This window comes from Bemisia tabaci, chromosome 4 (genome assembly GCF_918797505.1).
Source record: "Bemisia tabaci chromosome 4, PGI_BMITA_v3".
NCBI classification, from domain to species: domain Eukaryota; kingdom Metazoa; phylum Arthropoda; class Insecta; order Hemiptera; family Aleyrodidae; genus Bemisia; species Bemisia tabaci.
Genome location: NC_092796.1, coordinates 10,165,541 through 10,186,361, shown reverse-complemented (window position 1 = coordinate 10,186,361; position 20,821 = coordinate 10,165,541). Strand labels below are relative to the sequence as shown.

General features: G+C 39.2%; 1 protein-coding gene across 1 annotated transcript; it reads right to left on the bottom strand.

The window, feature by feature from the left end:
* Window positions 1–1,536: 1,536 nt before the first annotated feature.
* On the bottom strand, window positions 1,537–17,623 carry LOC109033419 (maltase A1). Its single transcript, XM_072299285.1, has 11 exons — window positions 17,565–17,623; window positions 16,077–16,244; window positions 13,523–13,702; window positions 12,348–12,508; window positions 11,018–11,143; window positions 8,832–9,070; window positions 7,956–8,151; window positions 6,201–6,450; window positions 5,415–5,610; window positions 2,807–2,950; window positions 1,537–2,211 (listed from the first exon to the last, which is right to left on the bottom strand). The coding sequence occupies exons 2-11, from the start codon at window positions 16,237–16,239 to the stop codon at window positions 2,022–2,024; spliced, it is 1,845 nt and encodes a 614-aa protein (XP_072155386.1). The 5' UTR covers window positions 16,240–16,244; window positions 17,565–17,623; the 3' UTR covers window positions 1,537–2,021.
* Between the last annotated feature and the right edge of the window lie 3,198 nt (window positions 17,624–20,821).

The following is a 20,821-nucleotide window of genomic DNA, read 5'->3' as shown; positions in this document are numbered from 1 at the left end:
GCGTAGCTCGGTTTCCAGCGTTGTAGACTGTCATACTTCATTTTCTTCTTAAATTACTCATTTTTTGTTGATGAAATTACCTTTCTCCCGATCACTTTTTATCCGGTATTCAGACGATAGCTATTTCGATGTTAATCATCATCATCAGGTCACTTCGACTTCGCTTTGGTAAACACTAACAGTCACATCTTCTATTGTTAAAATTTACTAAAATTTACTGTAAAACACTGTTAAAAAAACTCGTGGGAGAAAGGTAATTTCATCAACATAATGCAGCCCGATAAAAATAAGTTCAAATTCAAATTACTCATTTCTTGACAAATTCGGCGATGGCCCTCCTCTAGGTGAAGAATAATCTGTGCTTCAAGCGAGGGTGTTCGATCGGTCTCTTTAAAAGAATAAAGTAGGAGCGGAGATTTTGAAATTTTGAAACACTGCAACCGAGGTACGCGTTTTTTGCAGTTTAAGCGTCAATATGTAACACACACTCCCCATTCCCTCTATTTTAATACAATTCTAATCATAATATGTAATACGACCGAAAGAAATTTGTTTTCTCTGAAAATAAATGAATCATTGAATTTTGGAGCCTCATGTAGCGATGGTCTGCATACCTTCTCTCCCCCAAACCTCCCTCTATCACTGTTTCAGTGTTCCCCGCCCTCTTTGAATGGGTCAGGAAATGCTTTACTGCTCCCTGTTCTTTAAAGGAATATTATATCAAAATCACACCCAGGACAGTACAAACTTTAAAACTATCAATCACAAAATCAGAGACGAAGAATTTCTCTAGGTGATCGAAGGAAAACTGATGGATCATCAGTGCATTGAAAGCTTAAAGTGATAATTTCCGAAAAATGTAGATGTATCGTTTTTTGCAAATGGAATCAGTCTCGAAGTATCGGCAAATACAAAGCTTAGTACCAGAACTGTCCCACCGTTTTGAAACCATAATGATCTGTTTAATTTTTCAAGATTCCTGTTTTCGGATGAATCACTAAAATTTACGCTCTGATACACTGGGAAACCCTAGATATTTTCCGTCCCTAGTTCTTTATGTACAAACCCACGACAAAACCATTTATTATCGTCTTTACACACGATTTTCACTAGTAGACACAAATAATCCTCGAAAAATGTTCTGCAAAGGTGATATAAACCTGATCATTTTGAATCAAAAAATGAAACAATGAAAAAAAAAAGAAAAAGAAAAAAAACACGCCTCGCTACTGACGATCAAAGTAGAGCTTTCTAAGTGGCAGTAATTATTTAATTTCTCTACTAGTTCTGCATGAAATTCTTTGAAAATTTGAAGACGTGATCTAAGATCTGCACTTCGATTGCCCTCAAAAAGTGTCGGCCCGACGAGCTTTGAGAAGCTACAACAGTCAACAGTGCCATCGATGAGCCTTTTTGTGGCGTGGGCTCTACTTTGGACGTGTGGTACGGGTCCTATTTAAACCCACACACAAAAAAATGAAAACCAAGTTCGCTGAAAAAACCAACAAATTTAATCGTAAAAATAAAATGAGAGAGGAAATCAAACTTAAAAAAATAGCTGTAAAAAATGTTGCCGTGCTAAGGAAGAACGAACGCCGTATGAACCTTCGTGCGTTGCCAATTTTTTTTTTTTTGGTAAAATACGAATTTTCAAAAGATTTGTAAACATTTTCAGTCCAAATTTCCAGTGAATTTTCTTCGCAATATTCCCGTAAAGTATCAGAGAATATCAAGTAGAACTATTCATTATTTGTCTCAAAAATTGATTTTTAAGAGGGGAAATTTGGCAGCTCTCGAATGTTCATACGGCGTTTTTCCTAAGGACGGCAGAATAGACGTCAGAGGCGTGGCGTGAATTGCGATGTATCGATTGTTATGCCATTTAAACCTATGCTAAAGAATCGATTATTAAGGTGTTCGCTGCGAACACCCTGTTTATCGATCCTTTTCCATAGGTTTAAATGGCACAGCAATCGATATATCGCAAAGCACGCCACGCCACTAATAGACGTCAGTCAACTTCATTGCACTTCGAATATATAACTAAGACTGACTATGCACGATAACGATATTAAAGGAATCAACAGGGAAGGTGCTGCGCGTGTTTCGTGGCTGGCGGAAAAAGCGCCAGGCGAAGTCAAAACAACCCCTGCTTTTGGACGGAGGGCAGAGCATCGTGATAAATTGCCGCTCAGAATTTCAACCGGATCTCTGAAACGTGAAAGGTGGCTTGAATTTACTTTTGCGGCACAACATTACAACAAATGAAAGGTATCATGGACTGAGAAGTTAAGAAAAATACTGAGAGATTAATTAAAATTGTTGAGACACTTAAGGTTGTAAGCGGTCAATACATTTTCAGCTACTATCACGGTTTCTCTCTAAATACTAGAATTTTTGCACAGTTCAATTCATCTGCGACACCCCCGTTCTAACGATTTCTCAAAGTCAGCAAGCCTCTTGAGTAACGTCTTACTCTTATACACTCGTAGCTTCGAATTTATTTTGAGTAGTAGATATTTTAAATTTTCTGGAAGTGTCTTATCCCATCTCACAGATGAAGCAGCGCTTTAATAAAGTAAAGTCTGAAAACAAGCCACTGAGAAGGTATTCATCTTTGCAAAACTTAAATCTTTGATTTTTACAAGAGTTAGTTCCAATGGATTAGTTCGTGTATTATTTCAAAATATATCCGAAAGTGAGGTCTCATACTCTTCAGAAAAATTGTAATGTAAGTAGAACTTTTTAAACCCTTTTCATTGAGCACCCTGATGTTTTAAATCACAACACGCATAATAATTCTCACCCAATGCTGAAACCGGAATTCGGACTGGCCGTGTGAACTTCCATTATCCCGTGTAAAGAATGATTGCATTCATTCAGGCACAGGGGTTCCACCTCAGTTCCAAGGTTAATAATCACTACAACCGGTGGCTCGCCTTCTAAATCCCTTTTAAAGACCAAAACAAGAAGAATTAAAAAATTACCAATTTTCATTTATGCACAACAAGGAAAAGCGTGACGTACTCCCAATCTGTCTCTAAGCACCCAGGCAGATCGATGTCGTCGAGTCCTGAAAGGTCCAATTACACGATCAAATTGAGCCATCAAATTGGGCCTCTCATCGGTCAGAATGCGACCCATGAGAGGCTCAATTTGATGGCTCAATTTGATCGTGTAACTTGACCTTAACACCTCGATGCAACTATTTCTGCCCCAGGGACGCACACGTTGCATACATGATTACATGAAGGCGCTCATTGGAGGTTTTTTCCAGCACACAAGAGCTATAAACGCGATGCGATCGCTTCGCTTCGAAATTTTAGGAAATCTCGATTTGCAACGTTACAGATTTCTCGTCTCATACATTTTTTTCAACAGGGTAAGAATTACTTTGTAAGACACTTTTCCGCATAGAATTTCACACAGAGCATGTTCAACTCATTCAAAGAATTTTGAATCAAGTGATGTGTGAGAAAATATAGTTTTTACAGTCTACGTATGTGTCACAGTACATTCAAACTTCCCCCATTTGAAAAACCTAAAGTCAACGTAGGTCAAATCGGTCGACATAGGAAATATAATCAACTCTTCGGCCAGTGGGTAAGTAATGTTTTCCTCCTAACGAGTCGCCTTTTCTCTTCAGAAATGAGTACTTTTAAATGTATATCCAAGACAATAATTAGCCAAGTACTTATTATTTCTGGAGACTTTTCTTCTCTCCTCGAGTATTTTCTTAACGTCGAAGAAAAGTCTCTGGAGACTTCAAACATGACAATGACGATTCCTAAAAGTTGGCAACACTATTTTTCCTCAATTTAAATCGATTATTTTACATAAATTTTAACGGTGGGAAACAGCTAGTGTTACCAACTTACAAAATCGCCGTTGACAAATGAGGATCGATCGCTCGTAGGCACTTTCTCAAAACATACCGAGAAGGAAGCTGGCAACACAGCATCCTTAGATTAGACGGAGTGCAGTAGAGTACCTGTATAGCGAGAGTATGCATACTCTCACTACCCTCGTAAAAATTGGCGATAGGAGCTTCGTTTCAAAATACCATAGGAGTTCTTATAGCCGACTAAAGGAGGCTATTAAAAATCATGTAGCTGGCTGTAGAAAGCGGAGCAAATCATATAGCCGGGCTATACGAAGCTATAAAAAAGTATACAGTCGGGCTATAGTTCCTATCGCCGGGCTTTACACTTTATCGCCATTGGCTATTGAAGGCTATGAGAAATTGTGTAGAAATTCGTGTGCTTTGGAAATCATTAAGTTCGATACGGAACTACCTTTATATTTACAAAACACACATTATATTTTCCTTTCAAACATTTTTTTTTATCATCAATTAAAATGAGAATAGTCCATACAGAGTGTGCAAACATTTCAAAATCATGAGTTGAAAAACGCTGACTCCGCGAGATCAAATTTAGAGCCTAACACAAAGCGAAGCGGCGCGGCGACGCACTGGCGCCTACAAACCTAACGGGGATACTTCACGCATTGCGCAATGCGTGAGGTATCCCTGTTAGGTTTGTAGGCGCCAATGCGCGTTTTGCGCTCTCTGCCCGCCCGCCGCGCCGCAGCGTGCCACGGCGTCTGAAGCAACTATTTCACGCCAGAGGTAATGCACAGTATCATAAGAAATTGAAGGCGCTCCAACATATTAAGAATGAAAGGCATCCTTCAAAAGTTCGGAGCTTTCCTCGCAAAATAAATCAAGATACTAGGGCACAAAAAGAGAGCGGTAGTCCAAAAACTAACTAAGTCCTAGTATCCGTATTTAGTAACCTTTAGCATAAACTTTTTCGTCTGGCTGTTGCTTAGTTGCCATCGGCTATAAAAGGCTATAAGAAATTGTACAGCCGGCTACAGAAGCTATTGGAAATCTTACAGCCGGCTGTAGGTCTATGAAATTTTGGAACACACATTCTACTGCCAATTTTTACCAGGGTGGACGGATGTGAAACTCCGAAAATCCATCAGGCCTTCACCGATGGTTCTGCGAAAAAAGTTAGGGCCCAAAAATGCAGCCAACCTATGATTTTCATTATCCAGAACGATTTACTTATATTATTGTTACGAACCGTCGTTTACAAAGCACGTATTTGACTCAGTTTTTGCATAAATTTACTCATTTTTGCGGAAGAACGCTCATTTCTGTACATTCTTGGCCATCTTGGTTAGAATTGGAATTTGCAGACTCTGCAGATTGACAGTGAAACTTTGTTTGGTAGAAGTTGGCTAGAGGGATGGCTGCACTTTTGGACCCTGAAGACCTCCGTGAAGCGATCTGTCCATACTCTCGCTATAAAGGTACTCTAGAGTACTTACAGTTCCTCTGGTTTTTACCGTCGCGCGTCGTGTCGCAAAAGAACAATAAGATACATTGAAGAGAGGCCACCTACCTAGTAAACATGTACAGCCATTTTGACACTTTGCACGTTTTCAATTTGCCAGATTCGATTACAGATGACTTTTTCAATCTCAAAAGTCGTTTGACAGTGTTCAGCGTGCTCCTGGGGTCCGCAAGCTGGTTCGCTACGTTGTTTCTCCAATAATCCGCGTTTACAGGCAGCCATGGGGTTTTACTCGTTGAAAATCCTGCAGTGGAAAGGATAATAACATGCTTATGAATGCTTATTGCGAATGGATCAAATGCATAATTATGTCATGCATTTGTGTGCACTGAATCGTGTTTCGATCATTCATCGCTGACTTGTTATTATTTTACTCTATATAAAGCTGCCTCACCGGCTCACTCTGCCCCACCTAGAGAAAAATTGGCCGAAGCGATTTCCTTCAAACTTGGTACATGCTTAGCAATTGTAGTGAGGAGTTGATCAAAATTATTCCCACTCCAATCCGCTGCCTAGTTATTATATAAAATTGACTCTATTGTAATATTTTAACAAGGTGGAGAAATGATGCTGGGTCCACACCGTTTCACGAGGCAATCAAATCCGAGAAATTCCAAGAACTATAATCAGCGAGTTAAAAATATTTAGACTCTAAATGTAATTTTTGGAATTTCTCGGCTTTTATTTCCCCGCAAAATGGTGCGGAACCAGCACCATTTCTCCGCCGTGTTACATACAGTTTCGGCCCACTTTTTAGTGTTTTTTTCTCGTTTACAACATTTTACATGTATAGATCAATTCTTATTATATGTTATAAAAAATTGAAAGGCAGACCTGCATTAATGGACTGATCCCACTGCATAGGCCCTCTGCATAGGTCACGGGTGAGGTGGCCCCAGGCAGGATGGTTCGTAAAAGTTAAATCTTTCTTTTGATCAGGGCGAACGTAGATATCCCGCATGCGGATCTCCTCTCCGTAGTAGATTCCGCCTACCCCGGGCAGCAGCAACTGAACCATGAGCATGGCCTCTGCGAACTCCGAATCCACTCTACTCGCAAGACGCGAATTGTCGTGGTTGCTTGCCTGAAAAATAGGGAAGCAGTAAATTTTAGTGCTGCCTCCTTCGAGCTGGATCGGGGCCGTCCATAAATCGTGGCTCTTCTGACGTAAGGGTATATCTCAGTGGCGTGGCGTGAATTGCGATGTATCGATTGTTTTGCCATTCAAACGTATGGTAGAGAATCGATTATTAAGGTGTTCCCTGCGAACACCCTGTCCATCGATCCTTTTCCATAGGTTTAAATGACATGACAATCGATATATCGCAAACCACGCCACGCCACTGGTATATCTCCATTTCGACATGAGCCGCAGAAAGCATAGAGTTATACGGATAACAGGGCTCATGTGCGGAAATTGAGATACGCACTTACGTCAGAGGAGCGACGAAATGACGTAAAGCAGCTGAAAGGAGGAGGAGGAGGAGGTCGAGTTAAAACCTGACGTAAGGTTTTCTTCAAAAGGAATAAGTCTGTTTGAACATTTGAGAAGTAAAAAAGTAAAAGAAAATAAGGAGCATGGAATTCGAACGGAAACCATTGGATAATCGCCCCATGCAACTCGAAGTTTTTTTCCATGAATAGAAAATAAAAAAAAATTATACTTTGGACTAACGCAGGAAAAATAGTCGTTGCTCTTACAGTGTTCACTAAAGAATCTAGGTCCTATCTCTTTTTCTTGTCTTTGTCACAACGTTCCCTTCGTGGTGACAGTCATTTCAGTCCCAGCATCTGTGTTTTTACTGGAATCGAAGTACTTGCTACCATAAAAATTAAATTGTTGCAAAATCAGAAAAGCAGGTATAACACCCGGAAATCCCAGAATACATTGCTTATGAGTATTTTATAAGCACTAATCCTCTTTTCTACGTATTAGCATCTAGAAGGTCACATGAAAGCAAATTGCATGATAAAATTATTGCAAGTCGCAACTGATCGGAGTGTTGTGTATGTTGCCTATCTGCTAATTGAAGGGGCTTAAATTAAATTGGAATCATCAGCAATTGTTTTGCGCATTAATTTTTTTGATCTAAAACAATTTTGTTGCAAAAGACGGCAAGTTTAATTCACAATTCTTGTTTCAAAATGCTATCAGGGTATTTTGTTCCTCATTAAAATAATTGACATACAATGAAGCTGAGGCCGCTAGCCACACACTAAGCCATAATATTCCCTATCAAATCTTATGAACTTTTACCTCAATTCAAAGAAGAATTAAGGAGCCAAACACTCGAAAAAATCAATCAATGTTTATTAATTATAATTAATTGGGCGTATTTCTGTCAAACGGCACTAAGCGCCACAGGGGGAGGAAGGTAAAGGGGGGCTTGGATTGGCGGCGGAACCGGACGTCGCACTCATTCCGTCCTATACTCGCAATGCTTTTCCATGGCGCTTAGTTCCATTTGACAGAACGCGCTACCCGGCATTCTAAATTCTTCAAAAGGAACTCAAATTGGCGCTTAGTTCCGTTTGACAGAAATACGTCCGATTAATATTGTTTGTAAAGTATTAACTTGCATAACTCACCACCCAACTCGGGATACCATGCGGTGGCATCTTGTCAATGAAATCATGAATGATTTCATCCAAAAATGTGACGTCAGACGTAGAATTTATGGTGACCAGTCCAAAGTAAAGGGGAAAGTGGGACATTTTATAAGTCGCATTCCCGAAGTATTGTTGAAGTTCCTCAGGCGACTCGTACGCCTCTATCGTCATCAGCCTTTGGATACAAAAATTAAAATATGTATTTAAAATTTATCTAAACGGAATTGCAAAAGATATCGGAGCCGTGAAAAAAGATAATCTTGTGAATTCATTTTTTGTTTCAAAACTACCTCTAAAAATAATTGGAATTTGGGAGCAAGCAAAATATTCACAGCATATGCATTAAGACTAGAAAATCATTAGTATCTCAACTTTTTCAAAAACTGCACTTATGCGCCTTGTCCATTACCTACCTTCCAGCAGTTTTAAAAATACGCTCATCGGGAGTGGCGCAATCATCTTCCATGCAAAACTTATGACTCAAAGGCTAAAACTTGGGGCTCTCGGTACATTCATGGACGTCTTTTGGATTTGAGAGGCTCTAAGTTTTGACCTCCCCTCCTCCCGGAAAGGTCTCCCCTGTTCCTGTTCGTTAATTTGTTTTTCCTACTTTCGCGTGTCTACAGTGAAAAAGCAAAAAAGTAGTAAAATTAATTAATACAGCGTGTTGATTGAAATAAGCATGAAATGAGCACGGTTGTGTGGAAATCAGATGAAAGGATGAGCCCCACAGCTCCATCATCTACCATCAAATTTTTGCAGGCCGCAGTTTGATGGTAGATGGTGCGCACCAGTCACCATACTCACCATTGATCGGAATTTGACGGGAATTTGATCGTGTAACCAGGTCATTACCTTTGCTTGTTATCTCTCGCACTATACTCGTCCATGAGCAAGCGCCATTCATGGATAAGCTGGTGATTATCTGGATGTTTGAAGTTGTGGATGCGATTCTGATCGTTGAAATCCGTCGAATTCTCCTTATCCGGAGAGACCCACGGGTTGTCTCGGAGCTGTTCGTCCTCATAAAAAAACGGGACAGCATCCACTCGGAATCCGTCGACTCCAAAATCCAACCAGAACCGGATAACGTCCTGCGTTAACAAAGAAAATCATCATAATACGACGAGGAACTTAACAGGATTCTACGCTGTAATCATCACATCGATGCCCAAGCAGAAAAGTCGAAAAAGTTTAGATCGGATTGCAACTTTGTAAGTCACCGCTCACCCCTGGTAAAAATTGGCAGTAGAATCTGTGTTCTAAAATATCGTAGACCTACAGCCGGCTGTAAGATTTCCAATAGCTTCTATAGCCGGCAACACAATTTCTTATAGCCGATGGCGACTAAGCAACAGCCTGGCGATAAAGTTTATGCTAAACGTTACTAATTACGGATGCTAGGACTTAGTGAGTTTTTGGACTACCGCTCTCTTTTTGGGCAGTAGTATCTTGATTTATTTTGCGAGGAAAGCTCCGTACTTTTGAAGGATGCCTGCCATTCCTAACATGTTGGAGCGCCTGCAGTTTCGTATGATACTGTGCAATACCTCTGGTGTGAAATAGTTGCTTCAAGCGCCGTGGTACGCTGCGGCGCGGCGCCGCGCGGCGGGCGGGCAACCAGCGCGAAACGCGCATTGGCGCCTTCAAACTTAACAGGGATACTTCACGCATTGCGCAATGCGTGAGGTATCCCTGTTAGGTTTGTAGGCGCCAGTGTGCCGCCGGTTCGCTTTGAGCCCCTATCGACCCCTAATCAGGGTCATCACATAGGCTCCAATATTTTATCTCGTGGAGTCAGCGTTTTTCAACTCATGACTTTGAAATGTTCGCACACTCTGTATGGATTATTCTCATTTTAATTGATGAAAAAAAAATATGTAGTAAAGGAAAATATAATGTGTGTTTTGTAAATATTAAGGTGATTCCGTACAAACTTAAGGATTTACAAAGCACACGAATTTCTACACAATTTCTTATAGCCTTTTATAGCTGATGGCAAAAAAGCAACAGCCAGGCGATAAAGTGTAGAGCCCGGCGATAGGAACTATAGCCCGGCTGTATAATTTTTTATCGCTTCGTGTAGCCCGGCCGTATGATTTTTTCCACTTTCCATAGCCAGCTATATGATTTTCTATCGCCCTCTTCGGTCGGCTGTAAGAGCTCCTATGGTATTTTGAAACGCAGCTCCTATCGTCAATTTTTACCAGGGACAATTTATTTCTGTAAAGAAAACGTACGCAGCTGATAATTCGAATTGACATTTTTTTGAGTATTCTTCACTCATGCTGAAGAATGTACATAAAATTGCGAGAAAACATTTTGATGATTAGATACTTTTATTTTCATTGAAAGAGGTGAAACACAATCGGAGATTTTTAATGTTACAATGGTAAGGTATACGCATTGTTTTAATGTGGCTATCGATATGTAGGTATCATTAGTGATTTAGTTTAACTAAGTGCAAAATTGTCGTAACTAACATTTTCTGAAAATCGAGTTGTTTCGCGAAGAAGAAAATAATTATTACTCTTACAATGATCACAGTGGGTCCACGGTCCAAGATCCTATCTTTTGTCTTCTCGTTTTCGGTTACTTTTGTGAGAGCAATTATTCCACTCCCACGGTACCTGACAATGCAGCATTGTTAACTGAAACGAACTATTTGTCACCACAAAATTAACATTCTAACTAACTTTAACTAAAAAATTAGATAAAGCCTTGAATATACCATGAGCTTTGCACAATAACTAAGATTCGTTTTTATTTGTGACATTCTCAGTATACCCACAAGGGACTCCATACGTAAGAAAAAATTCGATGAAAATATTTAACGCTAGACGTGAGGTAACAATAAAATCATTACCTATTGAACTTAATATGCATAAAAGCAATTTCACAATATATTTTAAATATTCTCTAAAAATTATCGGAATATTTTTAAAGTATTCTATAGAAATATTTTCGGTATTGCGTGAGGATATCGGTTGAAGGAGACCCTTTGGTAGTTTACATAGACCCTCTTTACTCGTTTTGCCTACCTTCAGGGCGTCTAGAACGTTTGGGTCTCGCAAGTTCAATTCTGGTTGTCCCGGCGAGAATCCTCCGTAGTAGAATTGTTGTCGTTTTTCGTTCCACCGCCAGGCCGTACCTCCGAATACACTCAACTGGAAAACGTGAAATTAAAATTAGATTTTGTCACGAAATACAAACAAACTTTAAAGGAAATTTTAAGATAAAATTCGAGGAATTGTCGCCATCCAAAAAGCTGAACGCAAACGCGACATTTTTTACCTCGGAGCACTGGTCGAACACTGGGATCGTTTATGGATGATAATTGGACGTATTTCTATCAAACGGAACTATGTGCATTGTGACGTGAGCCCTGTTATGCACATATTCTTATGGGTCTCAGGGCTCATGTCTTAATACACATAGTTCCGTTTGACAGAAATACGTCCAATTGAACTTCAAAACCATGTAAAGTGGAGTCTCGATTATCCGCGAAGATTAGGACTGGGACTACCGCGGAAAATCAAAAGTCGCGGATAATTGTGTTGCAACTATTTGGCCAGGAAAACGTGATCAAAAATGTTGTATTTTTAAATACACTATTAAACACTTGTCAAATATATATGGACCACATTTTGCATTTTGCAATAAGAAACCACTATTTCTGGCTCATTTTAGAAACAACATATGTGCCATTGATTTCCCTATGCAGAAAGGTGCTTTTACAGAGGAGCCGGAGAGATAGTGGTTCCTTAATGCAAAATGTAATCCTTATATTGGACAAACAATTTTATTGATTAAGAATTTAGTAGGAAGCTTACAAATGGAAAGAGAGTTTTTCCTAAAGTAAATAATAGGTTGACCCCCAAAATTTTACCACTCACCGTATCCAAAAAAAAAAAAAAAAAAAAAACCGAAAAATCGAAAAACCCCGAAAATAATCGCGGATAATCAAGTCCCTACTAAACTGCCGTGCTAAGGAAGAACGCCGTATGAACCTTCAGGCATTGCCAAATTTTCTTTGGTAAATCACGAATTCTCTGGAAAATTTGTCAATATATTTCTTCCAGTTTTTCACATAATTTTGTTCAAAATATCACCCGAAGTTTCTAATAATTTCAAGGTAAAATATTCATAACTTTCCTCAAAAATAAACATTTTATCGAAGGAAATTTGGCAACTCTCGAATGTTCATACGGCGTTTTTCCTTAGCGCGGCAGTACATCTCACTGGACCACTGGACAGGTTGAGTATTAGAGGACTACAATATTATCTTTCTCCGCCAAAACCTCACAGAAAAGCATCTCAAAATACCAATCCTCATTAAAATAATATCAAGGTTTATCGATATTTACTCACCCAGTTGTTAGGGGGCACCGGCGGGGCTCCTGGTTCACGTTCCTTGGAGTCTTTCCATATGTAGAAATTCGTGTAGGGGTCTTCTTTGTTCACAGATTTCTTGAACCATTCGCTTTCGTCACTCGTGTGATTGGGAATGAAGTCGATAATCACACGCATACCTTAAAGAAAATATCGACGGTGAAACTTATACAAGGATGAGTGGCGTGGCGTGAATTGCGATAAATCGATTGTTATGCCATCTAAACCTATAGAAAAGGATCGATAAACAGGGTGTTCGCAGCGAACACGTTAATAATCGATTTTTTACCATAGGTTTAAATAACATAACGATCGATATATCGAAATTCACGCCACGCCACTGACAAGGACGAGTGTATCTTGATTGCAGCCTCTCATAGAACCACTCTCATAGAATAATACTACAAATTTGATCGAATATCAGTCGAGAGAACGTAACTTCATTACGTGGTTGCATAATTGACTCGAACAATGCCATTTTTTACGAGTGTATGACTGCGCAATTTTTGTCCAAAATGTTGCCGATTTTTGAGATAAAGAAGGGTTGGGTACTTGGTGTATCCTTTACAAAAATAAGTTTAGTAATAGCCATGATCAAGCTAGGAGACAAAGTATTCTTTCATGGTAAGCTTACAGCTTTTGCTGCAACCCAGGGTGAGACGAAACGTACGAATGAAAGATTGGAAACAGTGAGATATTTCATGAAATTTCACGAGGCTGTGAAATATTTCATGAAATTTCACGAGGCTGTGAAATATTTCATATTTTTCAGGGGCCACAGTATGCAACCTGCACTCGAATACACAAAAATAGAAGAAAGTTACAGTTTTTCCATCTTGCGAAACATGAAAAGGAACCGTTTTATTTCAGAATCTTTCATAAATTGCTGCAATTTTAATATTTTACTTTTCATGAAATTTTGCCTTCTTGCTGCAACCTAGGGTCATGGAGGGTACGAGAGGAAAAATTTAAGAGAAATTTGTCCTCAAAAGTTTAAAAAAAACTGTGTTTATTAATTTAGGTTCTCGCGATGAACGAACATTAATTATTTGGATAATTCAAAGCCAGAAAATAAGCAACCTAATAATTTTGTCATAATCCTTCATATTTATCTTTAAAAAAAGTAAATGATGAGCAGCATGAGACGTATGTACCTTTGAAATGGATAGCATCGATTAAATCTCTGAGATCCTCCATGGTTCCAAAAATTGGCTCTATTTTTCTATAGTCGGTGATATCATATCCAAAATCGACCATTGGTGATTTGAAAAAAGGCTGGATCCACAAAGTCTCGAACCCAACGTCGTGCAAGTAGTCCAGTTTTTCCAGGATTCCTAGAAAAGGAACGAAAAGATGCACTGACCAAATATCTTTTTATTAGCGGAAACTTTCTTCACAAAAGAAAAAAGAGACCCCTTCAATTTTCAGCTCCAAATTATCCGTGCTAGGGTACGGAATTAGAAGAACATCAAACATCAGTTCCCTTCCGCACTCTCAGGAAAAAAAGGTATCGTATTCCGGCCCTTGTGGGGGGGGGGGGGGGGCTCCTGTCCCTGGCTATTTTTCTTCGTACTTTTCGACGAAATTTCGTCAACGTCTAGGGTAAAACGACGCTTTGGCAGTGCAGTGGCAGCGCGGCGCTTACGAAATTTGGAACGCCTTCAACTCTCTGGGTCTGCAATGTAGACGACCATTAAGCACGAATAGTCGCATTAAGGTGCCACCATGAAAATCGTCGGAAATGGGTCAGAAGGTTTGATCTCCGGGCAACTTCGTCCCTTTATAGCCCTTGTCAAAAAATAGAATTCCTTTTGGCGTGGCAAATTCAAAAAGTATCTTTTGTAGGCTCATTTTTTTTTTACTATCTCAGAAAAAAGAAGAAAACATTAATCGGTTGCTCGATTATTTGTGGCTTTATTGATTTCCCGCATAAAGAGTGGCACTTGCAACTAATTATGTACTTGAAAGGTCCAAATTAGTCATCCATCCATTAATTTTCATTGCTGCACCTTCGAATTCAAAGTTCATGAAAGACCTTTAAAAACTTGTCACAAAATGAAGCCGAAAGTGCTAAAAGACTTTCTAAAAGTTCGTTTCTTAAGGAAATTCGTATGTATATTTTGCCTATTTTACAGATTCTTGCGGTGAAAAAAAAGAACAAAAAACAACCCCCCCCCCAAAAAAAAAAAAAAAAAAAAAAAAAAAAAACTTGTGAAAACTTTCAGTCTTTAAATACGCTTAATGGTATATATAAAAAAAAAAAAAAAAAAAAAAAAAAAAAAAAAAAAAAAAACTGCGCATTTCATGTTAGTGCATAAAAAGAAATCAATTTTAATTCGTGGAGCCACTTATAATTTCTCTGCAACCATTATGAAAAGGGCTCTTAAATTGTTTTAAATTTAAAAACATTATTTGGATTTTTTGTACGAAAATAGAGTGGGAACGGAAATTTCAAGACTTGCAATCGAGATATTTGTGTGCCTTTCGTTTCACCACAGACACGGTGCTTTACTCACGTATGTTTGTTAAGCGAGTCCAGCCTCGCAGTATTTAATTATCTGTCATTTTAGTGTGTTTGACTGTACCTCACTTCCTGCGGAGTAAGCAGACCGCAAAATGTTCTTATCCAGTTGACATTTATTGTTCTGATGTAGCCTTGAGCCTCGAGCGTGCTTTCACTCGGCAGTTCTCGTTCACCACAGCAACTCCATAGAGAAAAAAAAGAAGGCGTTTGCATCTTGAGGATTGTGTACCCTGTGACGTAGGTCGGCACAACCTGGTCAGCAAAATCTGGAATTCGAAGTATAAAAACGGACCATAATGTCCGATTTTTTTGCTTAAATAAACTCATAATATAATTTCAAACACTTTATGTAGAATGCCTTTTTTCGATAAACTACACCATCTTCAAGAAAATCGATGATGAGAGTCGCAGTACCGACCTACGTCATCAAAAAAATTCCAAGATGCCCGAAATGCAAACACCCCCTTCTTTTTCTCTATGCTACAAATCCAAATCATCGTACTTAATGTCACTCCGACCGAATTCTGCAAAGGCAGTTTCCCATTAAGCTCTCATTTTATTGCCAATTTCATACTCCGTCCTTGAACTGGTAATGCGATAGCTGGAACGTTCTCAGAAATAGACAAGCGAGAGCATACGTTAAAAATTACTGGAAATAATATCACGAACGGCCTAATATTTGAGCCTAAATTTTTTTCAGTGAAACGATGAATGAAATTTCAATTCCTTCACGAGAGAGATTTGACTTTAGGTACTTGGAACTCGTTTAAAAGAACCCAGCTGGTGTTCAATGGCGATTTTTTAAGTGGTTGCATCACACAAATGGGACCCAACTCTTTTGGTTCATTTTAGAGATAACATATGTCAACATATGAACAAATTCATTCTAACACGATGTACTTAAAATTTGGATGACGTCCTGTAAAAACTTGTACAAATAATAATTTTTTACGGGGTTTTTCCCCCTTTTTGAAAGTTAATTTTTCTCTCAATGTTTAAAATACACGTAAACAACCACGGTTTCTCGTCTTTTTTGGCTCTTGCAGTATTGCATGAATTAGGAAGAGCAATAAAGATACCTAGGATTTTTACGATCGAAGACGATCTTATCTACAACGAAAAATTTGGGTATAACTGGATGAAACAGTGGTAGAAAGTAGACTTTGAATGAAGAGTTTTCCTACCTCGCAAGTCTCCTGTTCCATCGCCATCTGAGTCTTTGAAGGATCGAGGGTAGATCTGATAGATAACTGTGTTTTCGAACCAGTCTTTTGATTCAACTTTATTATTGATTGATAGCACAAAAATTAAAATTACACATACCGCAACGCGCAAGTCACCCGCCATCGTTTCTAAAATTTAGATACTTTTTAAGTTTTGAATGCAATTCAGATTTTTTTTCAGGTTTTTAAACGTCAGAGTAATCTTAGCCACGAGGCCGATCAAGCGTTTAGATATTTCGCTAAGTTAACAAGACGCTAATACAGACTGTGCAAATTTCCATGGAAAAATGAAGGAAAAAGCCGCAACTATTTTCTCAAAATATTCTGAGAATTCTCTTCACTCATTCAAAAATAATTACCATTTCAAGGGGATATTTTGATAAGATGGAATGCAGGATGTAGAGTTACATCGTCCACTAGGGTTACATCGTCAGACTGCAAAGTCGTATTCTATCGGATAAAATAAAAATGTTCTCCTTTATAAAAATTGTTTTTAACGAGCTTCAGATCCCTGTCTTAAATTAATGAGAAAATCGTATTTTTTTTAAAATTCTGGCGCTGCTCATAGATCAAAATTCGTCAAAAATGCATGCGCTTACCTAATTCATTCTTGCCCTCAAAAATATCAAACTCTTAAGTCAGAGGGAGACTGTAGGAGGTTTCGATGGATCCTTGATCTTTTGAGGTAAAATAATGGGCTTTTCAAATGCCACTCAAACAAAAATTTTAAGAAACCAAGCCCCGGAGAGAAAAAATTATATGGACTAGGCCTTTAAATTCTTTTACGCCCAAATGCAATGATGCCTTTTAAAAGTAGTTTAGCTCACTGTCTGAAATATTAAGAGTTTTGCCCCGAAGAATCCACGACCCTGTGAAACCTCTTTAAATCCCTTTAACTTAAGATTTTGTCAACTTCATGGCCGTAGATTTATTTAGACCTTACAATGATCCACCTTTCATGAGTTTTAGTCTAGGAACGTCGACAAAATGCAGAAAAACTGATGACTATCTCAAAAATAGGGGGGGGGGGGGCTATTTTTGAGTGGGGCGCTTTCGGAACGATAAAAACTTTATAAAAAAGAAAACGTCTCATTTTGACCGATTGAACAAGTTCCTGCAGTCGAGCAGTTTAACCCTGGGACATCCCGTATAGAAGAATCGTTAAAAAATACGGCAACACGGAAAAAACTTAAATTGCTGATGTAACAATCTTGAAGTTAAAAAAATTGTCCGACATGTTTCAGTGTAGATTTTTACAATAAAAAATGCTAATTTAACCACCCTCGTGGTTAAATTCGCTAGGTACTAGGGTAGGTTAATTAGCTTTTCACTATTGTAAAATATACCTTTGAAACGTGTTGGACATATTTTTTAACAATTTAATCGTTAAATCAGCAATCCATTTTTTCCGTGGAGTAGGTATCTGATTTTTTAAGCGTCTATGCGTACTAGTCCTCGACGGACTCGCGAAATTATCAACGGGCACTCTTTCGCGGTACTGAGCAAGACACGTTACGCAAAATACACTTATATACTTACATCCTCGAGTTTGACCCCGCGAAAAGCAGTGCCCGATAACGCAACGGAAGACAAACTCAATGCTAAGTGGTCGAGGAATATCATCCGCGAAGAGTGGAGCAATTCGATTGATCCATTAACCGAGAGACAGACATATTAATGACAATGACGAGGCAGGTATGAATTTTTGTGGCGGGTGGATTATTAATTTCGTCGCTTGGCTGACATAAGGGCGTAACTAAACATTGAGATGAGCCCGGGAAATCAGTGAGTTTTATGGACGACAGGGCTCATCGCGAAGTGTAGTTACGCCTTGCTGTCAGGAGGGCGACGATTTACTCCTCAGATATCGGACGTAACCGAGTTCAAAAAGGAGCCTTGAGCTACCTTCACCTATTGCGACATCGTCTCGTGCGCTGAGGTCCTTAACCCACCTGCAGGAGATTGAACTTCCTTCGGACAGTATCGTTCTCTGTGCTCCTATAAATCAGCAATATTCCTAGATTACAGTACTGCCGTGCTGAGGAAAAACGCCGTATGAGCCTTCAGGAGTTGTCAAATCTCTCTCGATAAATCACGAAATTTTCGGGAAAATTTGTAATTATTTTTCTGCGAATTTTTCACGGAGAATTTCGCTTATAATTTGACCTAAAGTGCTAAGGAATAACGCCTTATGAGTCTTGAGGAGTTGTCAAATCTCTCTCGATAAATCACGAATTTTCGGGAAAATTTGTAATTATTTTTCTGCGAATTTTTCACGGAGAATTTCGCTTATAATTTGACCTAGAGTGCTAAGGAATAACGCCGTATGGGCCTTCAGGAGTTGTCAAATCTCTCTCGACAAATCACGAATTTTCGGGAAAATTTGTAAGTATTTTCCTGCGAATTTCTCGGAGTGTTTCGCTGATAATTTGATCTAAAGTGTCTGAAAATTTCAAGGAAAAATATTTATAAAGTTCCTAAAAAAAATATTTTCTGAGAGGCGATTTGGCAACATTCGAATGCTCATACGGCGCTTTTCCCCAGCACGACAGAGTAGAGTCTCGCTTATTCGCGGTGATTGGGCGGGAGCTGCCACGGGTGGTCCAAAACTTAGCTGTTCGCCTCGGAAAAATGATCGGAAAAAATCTGAAAGAATATGTTAAAACACTTGTCAAATATTAGACGGAAATATTATAATCGATTTAAAAGATTTGAGGAGATTGACCCTCTTTCCTTTCGAAGGCCTGCCATTTATTAGGAATGAGCGAAAAAATTATGAAAGAACAAACATAAACGTGGTTTAATAATTTTAACTTCCGCCGTCGCGCCGCGATGACCGCACTGTGTTTGGCGCAATGCATGTAGTAATTGTAGTATTCATCCAGTCTTGAAGGCGCCATGCGTTTCACGTCGACCGCTGCAGGCTGACCGCTCTGTGTTTGACGCAATGCGTGTAGTAATTGTAGTATCCATGCAGTCTTGTAGGCGCTAATGTGTTACATGCCGACCGCTGTGCCGAGGGCTTCTCCCTCTCATATCAAGTCCCCGTCAGCATTGCTCTCTGCGCCGCGCCGCTCCAGGCCAAATTGCGTGTTTGGTTCCTTTCTTAACTCTCCTAATGAAAGGTGCTGTCTCTTGTATCACCGAAAGACGACGAAATTAGAAATTATTATACTCTCAGGAAATGAGAGATTTTGTCACCTTTTCTCGTTTGTGTTTTTTTTTCTGAATCCGATTTTTTCATCCTTACGTTTAAAAATATTGTAAAATTTGCCGCCCCCTAAATTTGCCGCGGCCCATGTGCTCACTCCCTAAATCCGGCCCTGAATCACGCATCTTCGTTTTGACGCTGAAAACTCCCCGTCATACTTCATTTTTTCTTTGGAAAACCAATCAACGTAATTTCGTGAAAACTCTCTTGGCTTCTCTTCTCTATTAAAGGATTATTCAGAATGATAGTTTCAAGATTTCAAGCTATCGACGGTGAAACCACCGGACCACGCATCTCGTTTGCGGCGTTTAAAAATCTCCGCTCCCATTTTATTTTTTCAAAGGAGAACAAATCAATACCATTTTTTGAAATGTTCACAGAGTTTTCTTCCCACGGAGAATAAAAAACACAGAAGTTTTCAAGAATTGACATTCAGTAGTTTTCCATTTAAATTAGAAATTATGATAAAAAAACGCTATATGTTGGTATTTCTCTCTACGGAAAAGTGAAACAGGAGCGGAGATTTTGAAACACCGCAAGGGAGATACGTTGCATGACCATCAACATATGTACAGACACCAAACTGCGTTTTTATTAGTCTTGTAATAAAGTGAGGATGGAAACCGGAAAGATGCGCGAAAAAAATGGTATGAAAACGCCTCGAAATTGGAGAAACTTCGGAAGTAAACGCAAACATCGCAAAGAGAAGTCGAGGTGTCTAAAATTCTTGAAGCAATCATTTCGTTTCATCTCGAGTGGGAAAGTTCACTTACATCGCCCACTTGAACTTCAAGTCTTGAAGTTCGTCTCTGATTTACCTGGATAGGTGACAAACCAAAAAGGAAGCATTGATGATTTACCCGTTTGAAAAATGAACAATCATCTTGTTCCACTGCTTTAGTTGAGCAGTTTTAGAGATCCGATCGTAGATAATATCGTCCATTTGGCGTTTGCCTTCAATTTTGATGGATAGGCGACAAACCGACCGGATACCACAAAAAAGAAACTCGATCCATGCTTTGATTTGATTGAACCAATTAAGAGTGAAATGATTTAAAAGAGTCGTCGAATTGAAGTTCGCCTTCTATTCACCCGGTTAGGCAAGAAACGCCGCGCCGCGCCGACCGCTGTTGACCGCACTCTGTTTGACGCAATGCGTGAAGTATTCATGCAGTCTCGTAGGCGCTAATATGTGTTACATGCCGACCGCCGCGTCGAGGGCTTCTCCTTTTCATCTCAAGTCCTCGTCATCATTTCTCTTTGCGCCGTGCCGCTCCAGGCCAAATTACGTGTTTGGTTTCTCTCTTAACTCAACTAATTAAAGGTGCGCAGTCTTTTGTACCACCGAAATATGATTAAATTAGAAATGAACTCTCAGAAAATGAGAGATTTTGTCATCTTTTCTTATTTGCAATTTTTTTCTGAATCCGATTTTTTTGAACCTGCATTTAAAAAAATTGCAAAATTTGCCGAAAAGTCGATCAAATTACAAATT